Source organism: Gordionus sp. m RMFG-2023, chromosome 5 (genome assembly GCF_954871325.1).
Source record: "Gordionus sp. m RMFG-2023 chromosome 5, tfGorSpeb1-WG-v2, whole genome shotgun sequence".
Taxonomy (NCBI): domain Eukaryota; kingdom Metazoa; phylum Nematomorpha; class Gordioida; order Chordodea; family Parachordodidae; genus Gordionus; species Gordionus sp. m RMFG-2023.
The window spans coordinates 148,808-156,419 of NC_088779.1; the positions used below are offsets into that span (position 1 = coordinate 148,808).

Below are 7,612 nucleotides of genomic sequence, written 5' to 3' on the forward strand. Positions count from 1 at the left end.
GACTCGAAAATTCAAAAAATATATAAAGTTTTACAAAAAAACAATAAGAGGAAATCAGATATGGGGACACGATGTTATCACTTTTTCCTCTTTTTGAAAAATTCAAAGGTTTAAATCAATAATGCATAATAAAATTTTTAAAGATTGCTCCAATATAAAAGGGAAATATTAATTGCATTGAATAAATGATGGCTTACAGAGTTTATATTCTCTTTAGATGTAAAAGTTTTTTCATAGGAAAATCTATAAAAACTAAAAAAAAAAAATTGGTGGTCTATATGTTTTGACATCAACCTTAATAATTTCAAAAAATATTCAAATCTTATGTTTATAATATAATTCCAGTTATAAAATATTTCTCTAGGCTTGATTAATTCATACGTGCTCTTCCTTTAAATTTGTTTGTTTTAATTTCGTATATCCGATTAATCTTCTTAAAAAAACGTAATTCTTACCAAAATGTTGATGCATTATTATTATCGTCAAAGATTCGATCCCAGAAATAAAGGTGAAAAATTTTATGTTGGCAAACAATACTGTTAGTCAGCATTTCTGTTCACTCCCCACCGCGTGAAGGTAGGGGAGCATGGATTTTAGGGGAGCAAAGATATGAAAAAAAGAATGAATAAAAGAAGGAAGAAATAGAAAAAAAGAGACAAAGATATGAAATATAAGAAAATATAATAATTGTGTATATCTTAAGACTTAACGATTATGGGGTTCCAACACATATACATTTGTAACCATATAAAAAAATATAATATAGTAAAATTTATTGATAATGATGATGGTATCGTGTCTATATGTTTTTGGTCGATGTAGTGTCGTTTTTTTGATTTCATTTCCTTGCTCGTAACTTGCCGTAAATAACTGGAAATAAAACGTGTAAATTGGAAGTATAAATAAAATTTACTGATGATGATGATGGTATTGTGTCTATGATGTTTTTGGTCGATGTAGTGTGTTTTTTTGTTTTCATTTTCTTGCTCGTAACTTGCCGTAAATAACTGGAAATAAAACGTGTAAATTGGAAGTATAAAATAAAATTTACTGATGATGATGATGGTATCGTGTCTATGATGTTTTTGGTCGATGTAGTGTCGTTTTTTTGATTTCATTTCCTTGCTCGTAACTTGCCGTAAATAACTGGAAATTAAACGTGTAAATTGGAAGTATAAATAAAATTTACTGATGATGATGATGGTATCGTGTCTATGATGTTTTTGGTCGATGTAGTGTCGTTTTTTTGATTTCATTTCCTTGCTCGTAACTTGCCGTAAATAACTGGAAATAAAACGTGTAAATTGGAAGTATAAAATAAAATTTACTGATGATGATGATGGTATCGTGTCTATGATGTTTTTGGTCGATGTAGTGTCGTTTTTTGATTTCATTTCCTTGCTCGTAACTTGCCGTAAATACTGGAAATAAAACGTGTAAATTGGAAGTATAAATAAAATTTACTGATGATGATGGTATCGTGTCTATGATGTTTTTGGTCGATGTAGTGTCGTTTTTTTGATTTCATTTCCTTGCTCGTAACTTGCCGTAAATAACTGGAAATTAAACGTGTAAATTGGAAGTATAAAATAAAATTTACTGATGATGATGATGGTATCGTGTCTATGATGTTTTTGGTCGATGTAGTGTCGTTTTTGAATTCATTTCCTTGCTCGTAACTTGCCGTAAATAACTGGAAATAAAACGTGTAAATTGGAAGTATATATAAAATTTACTGATGATGATGATGGTATCGTGTCTATGATGTTTTTGGTCGATGTAGTGTCGTTTTTTGGATTTCATTTCCTTGCTCGTAACTTGCCGTAAATAACTGGAAATAAAACGTGTAAATTGGAAGTATAAAATAAAATTTACTGATGATGATGATGGTATCGTGTCTATGATGTTTTTGGTCGATGTAGTGTCGTTTTTTTGATTTCATTTCCTTGCTCGTAACTTGCCGTAAATAACTGGAAATTAAACGTGTAAATTGAAAGTATAAAATAAAATTTACTGATGATGATGATGGTATCGTGTCTATGATGTTTTTGGTGGATGTAGTGTCGTTTTTGATGAATTAACTTGAAGCTACAGAATTTAATACGTCCTGATATACGACATTAAGAGTAAATACTCTATTATCATTCAAAAGTGTTCCCTGGTATTTTGTAGGTAATATTTTTATTTTCATATTTTTTTTAAATCTGCAACGTGTTAGAGCGACATAGAGCTGACCATGGGAAAACACAGGTTCAGGAAGAAAGAGGCCGACATTGTCGAATGTTTGACCTTGACTTTTATTTATAGTGATAACAAAAGCAGGAATTATAGGAAATTGGCGTCTTTTTAATATGAAAGGCAACCGGGAATCGCTCGGGGAAAGAACAATTCGAGGAATAAAAACGCGATGGCCATTATGCGTCCTTGATAATATTTCAGAATCTATGAAATTATCATGTAAATTTTTGATAAGAAGTCGTGTCCCATTGCATAAGCCTCTGCTGGGATTCATGTTACGAAGAAGCATTATTATTGTCCCAACTTTAAGATTTAAAATATGAGGAGGCATTCCTGATGAGGTTTGAGAATGAAGAAATTCAATGGGGAAATTAAGTAAATCCTCAGGATTATCTGTTTGTATAGAATCGGCGCTAAAATATATCTTAGAATTTCCTGGTAGTTTTTGAATAATTTCGTTATTTAAATTTAGGGCTATGTTATTTTTAGTGGTTAATATAATTTTTTTTGAAAATAGGTTAATATCAGATATTTGTATGGAGTCTCCATATATTGATTTGATTAATGAATTTTCTAATAATGAATTTGGGATAACAATCGAATCTGGAGGGAGTAAAGGATTGGAAACATTTGATAAAGATTCTCCAACATTCAAAAGCCAGGAATTATACTCAACATCTTCAGAAGATAACCGTATATTTTCATTCAGGTGGATAACTTTAAAATAAACCCATAAATCAGAAGACTTAAGACACGATTCAATAATATATGCTTTTGAACTGTTTGGAATGACAGGTAAAGTTTGCCTAAAATCGCCGCCCAATAATATAACTTTACCACCGAATGGGAACTGTGTTTGCATTATATCTTTAAATAATCTATCGATACAGCGTAAAGCGTATTTAGTCATCATTGTGGCTTCGTCGATAATAATTAATTTGGACCTTTTAATAACAGTAGCATCAGGGAAATGAAGACTCATGCGAGATACAGTGTTATCAACAATCGGATATGGTAATTTAAATCAACTATGTATTGTTCTACCCCCTTTTAAAAGAATAGCGGCAATGCCTGTTGTTGCAAACGGTAAAACTATTTGGTTGCGTCCTCTAATGTAGCACATTAGGGTATTATACAAAAAAGTTTTTCCCGATCCACCTGCACCATCAATATAAAAACAACGCTGAGGAAAATCATTATTTTCGATAGATTGAACGATTAAATCAAAGGCTGATTTTTGTAAAAAATTTAATTTAGTAATTAGTTTCAATGCCTCAGCTGCCTCAAGATCATTATTATGAAAATCATCCTGAGCTATTAAAGTAAGAACAGGCAAATTGAAATTACTACAACGAAAACCATGGTCGTGCAATACTTTTTCTATATCTGATAAGGCCATATTAATTGCAATAGAATCTGTATGGGTATGTGCGAAATCTTCTATCATACATTTTTTAAATTTTTCCCAGAGGTTATTTGGATTTTCTGGCTGACAAAAAATACAAATAAAGGCAAAAGATTGACGCAACTGTATGGGCATTAAAAATGTTGACGCTTCTTCCATAAATGCTTCCCATTCCTTGTCATCAACCAATAAATTTCTTTTAAAAGCCGCCTCTTTAAAAGTATTATATAAAACTCCATTTACAGTTCTCAAATATTCAAAACTTGTGGCGCCAACAACATGAAGTAATAGTAAACGTAGGAAAAATCTCTCGCCGGATTTAGGATCAACAGTATACATCCTTGAAATTATATTGTTTTGTCTTTGTCTAAGTTTCCACTTATTAGCGCTGAAAGTATAATGATATGGTATAGTGACATATAAATATTGACGGGCATTAACATCATTTTTATTTAATTCAAACCAGGCAGTTAATGTAGTATTTCTGCTGGCAGATTTCTCTAATGCCTGACGTTCTTGTCCTTCTATAAAATATACCGGTTGATGAAATGGCAAGTGTATTGCTAATCGATTTATACCGTGAGATCGATCATGCATACGATTTTCTAATAATCTCCACATGGCTTCACATGCACTTACATATCGGGCATTTATATGCATTCTAATTTCATCATGAGATTGAAGCGAATTAGTTTTAAGATCTATATTAGCGCAATCGTATCCTTTGTAAACGTACTTAAAAATATATTTGACGGATTTTATTGATGTACATATTTCAACATTTATGTGTGCATTAAATTTTAATAATAGATATTTGTTATAAGGGATTACGTATCTATTATAAACTGGCTTACCTCCGACATGAATAAAACCCTTATCTCTACGTTGATAAAATGGATATCCATTCGCATTGTGTTGAGATTCTTTTTGAAAATCTTTCGGAAATTTTTTTGTACACGAACCATTTTCCATGCATGGTGAGTGAGGATTCAAAATACCACATGGTCCATGTATCATAAAGCGAGTTACAATATCATATAATCGGGGTTCGATATTTTTATCTGAAATTTCAGCTCGAACAAAATTATCTATACACTCGGTTGTTTCAATTTTATTATTTTCGCTTAATATAATGAGCAGATGGGCATGAGGTAATCCTCTCTTTTGAAATTCTATGGTATAAACATACGCCGAACATTTGCCAAAGAAATCTTTTTTAATAATATCGTGTAATAATTCAGATAATTTTAAATGAAAAACTCTAGCTAATAAATCAGGTCTATCCGAAGGGTTCTGTCCTTTATAAAGATTTTCTTTAATTTCCCTCCAAATGGGATTGCATGTAAAAGTTATAAATAAATCAGGCTTACCAAACTTAGAAACGATAGCCATAGCATCATGATATCGTTCACGCATGTTTCTTTCGGACCCCTGAAAAGAAGAAGGCAAAATAACGGCTCTTCCTAGAGGTAAATTACTATTATCATTTGCTTTAGAAATATGATCCATAAGCCCTGAATATTCCTCTACACGTAATTTTTATTGGTTTAATTTTATATAATTCAAATTATTAGCTTCGACTTGGAGGTAAGAATCAACAACATATTGATAAAATAATCGCCCAGCATAAATGCGGGGCCCCCTAACACCAAAGGGTGTTAGAGGACCCCGTGGCCACGCCGGGCCATCTTTTTTATTGTTTATGTATATATCCTTTATAATCTATGTATAATATATATGTATAAGTATTATTATATTTATAATATTAATTGTTGCGCATTGATACAATATGGCGAGTTATAATGGCCGTTATATAAAAATACAGGTTTGTTAAGACCCTGGAAAATTTCTGGGATAGAACGGCGTATTGATCGTGGAATAATAATAAATTAGCAATAATAATTTGTATTCCCGATCGCCGTATATATATATACGCGGGACTTTATTTCTGGCCGTGTATTCCAGAATTTTCCAGGGGTGAAAGGAAATATATATCAGGGGGGGGGAGAACAATATATATATTGATCAGAATGTTTATATTAAAAAGAAGGAATTTTTAAAATATACATATTATATGCCGCGGGGTTAATATACAACACTGGTATTATAAACCAATTCGCGATATAAGTTTTAATAACTAATAATATAAGTTTTATAACTAATAGTTTTTGTGTTATTGGCCGGGATGGTGTTCCTCGGGGAGAAGGGTATCTTCTTCGTAGGCTGTATCGATTGACAGATCCAACGTTTGGTCAAACAGGTTTGGGTCGAAGTTACGTTCCATGTTTGATAGGTCGTTTATGAAGTCGCTAGCGTCGGCTTCGTCTGTCATGTACAAAGGGGTTGATGCGCAGGGGACTTGTCCAAATGTTTTCTCTATTACTGGGGATCCAGGTTCGGCTGGGCGAGTCGGCTAGCTTGTCCTCCGAGGCTATCCATGTTAAGTTCCTTGAGAGGTGGACGAAGTTGTAGAACCCAAGGGATAAGATGATTCTTGTCACTAAGTGTTCGCAGGCTGGGGATTTAGATCCTCCTTTTTTTATAATGGTGTATGCCACCTGACTGTCTGTTACTATGGCCGGGATAGTCTTGAATTTGTTAAGAGAATATTTACATCCCACCCATATTGCCAGCAGTTCTTTTTGGTTTATGTGCGGCGTTACCATCTCCGGGATTCCTAGCGCGTGCTTTGCTTCGTCGAAAGAAAAGGAATATCCCGTGGCGAAGGCGTCGGACACCCCTATATGGGTCGAGGACGCGTCGACGTGGAGGATGGTATTAACGACAAAGGTAAAGGGGAAGGGTTTCATTAACGCTTCTATAGCCGCTACTGCCTTCGGGTATGCTTTGAGATAGTCGATAGGCGGCGGGTCGTCCGGGTTTAGCATCGTATCGTAATAGGGGTCGAATACCCTCGATAATCCCGTGATAGAATACGTATAATGGTTGAAAATTCCCAGTACTTCTAGTGCGACGTTGCGCTCTATTGTCATTGACTGTAGGGAATGTTTGTATAGAATTAATTGGCAGAATTTAAGACGGGATCGGTTTTCTTTGTCGACTCCTGCTGTTTTATTCGCGAAATTAATGTCTATACCTAAATAGGAGATCTTATTGGCGGGCGATAGGACAGATTTGGACTCATTGATCCGAAGTCCCCAAGCCGATATCATATCGAGGAGGGCGATAGTGTCGTTGAAGACATATTGCTCGTCCGCATGGAAGATGATGATATCATGAGGTACACTGAATAGTTAGCCCTTTTCACCGATTTAGCGCAAAGGTCTAACACGATATTCTGCAACGCATATGGCGAGAATCCTGCCCCCATCGGGAGGGTCTTATAGCGAAATTTCGAATTTACGGTCGCGAAGCCGAAAAACCTCCTCCTGCTCTGGGCCAGTGGGATCGAATAGAAAGCCGTTTTGAGGTCAATCTTCGTTGCCACTGTTGCGGACGCTAGCATTGGAGCGATCATGGGTATGGTTTTCAGCCTAAAGGGATACTTAATGAAGTTCCGCGACACGTTTGAGAAATCCGAAATGATTCTCGGCGTCCCATCGCTCTTCGGAATAAGGAAGAGGGGCGAGCAGAATGTATCGTCAGTTAACTCGATCACCGACGCTTCAACCAGTTGGGCCACGATTGGGAGATATTTGTTGGCTAGCCTAATAAACCGATTTTTGTAATATCCCCCATTGTTTTCTATGGCTTGGTTGTCTAGTTTGGGGCAGAAGCCCCTGAGCGCGATTCTCCTTGTGAAGGGTGATTGGTCTGGATGAGGTTTGAGGATAGAGGATGCGAGCTTGAGGCGAGCCGAAAGATTTACGTTCAGGCTATCGGTGGTGTCGTATCCCATTAGTCTTAGGAGCTTGTAGAATTTCCCGATCGATCCGCTGCCGGCCGCCGGCGCTGGCGGGGTCATGGTAGTGTGATCGTGGGGCGATATTCTAGTCGCAAAGAGGTTAG

General features: G+C 35.3%; 2 protein-coding genes across 2 annotated transcripts; both read right to left on the reverse strand.

Moving 5' to 3' along the window:
• Window positions 1–838: 838 nt before the first annotated feature.
• Window positions 839–3,220, reverse strand: LOC135929722 (ATP-dependent DNA helicase pif1-like). The gene is made up of 5 exons (XM_065466426.1): window positions 2,105–3,220; window positions 1,601–1,693; window positions 1,329–1,421; window positions 914–1,007; window positions 839–870 (listed from the first exon to the last, which is right to left on the reverse strand). Exons 1-5 carry the CDS (start codon window positions 3,218–3,220, stop codon window positions 839–841), a joined length of 1,428 nt encoding a protein of 475 aa, XP_065322498.1.
• Window positions 3,221–3,262: 42 nt separating this feature from the next.
• Window positions 3,263–5,152, reverse strand: LOC135929723 (uncharacterized). Its single transcript, XM_065466427.1, has one exon. The coding sequence runs from the start codon at window positions 5,150–5,152 to the stop codon at window positions 3,263–3,265; it is 1,890 nt and encodes a 629-aa protein (XP_065322499.1).
• Window positions 5,153–7,612: the final 2,460 nt, after the last annotated feature.

Bases quoted from the DNA above. Each gene is read 5' to 3' on its own strand.
- LOC135929722 (XM_065466426.1), bottom strand. From the start codon at position 3,220: ATGAGTCTTCATTTCCCTGATGCTACTGTTATTAAAAGGTCCAAATTA. The intron at 1,422-1,600 runs GTAAATTTTATT...TTTTATTTCCAG, and splicing joins CGATACCATCATCATCATCA to TATTTACGGCAAGTTACGAG. The intron at 871-913 runs GTAAATTTTATT...TTTTATTTCCAG, and splicing joins CAATACCATCATCATCATCA to TTATTTACGGCAAGTTACGA.
- LOC135929723 (XM_065466427.1), bottom strand. From the start codon at position 5,152: ATGGATCATATTTCTAAAGCAAATGATAATAGTAATTTACCTCTAGGA.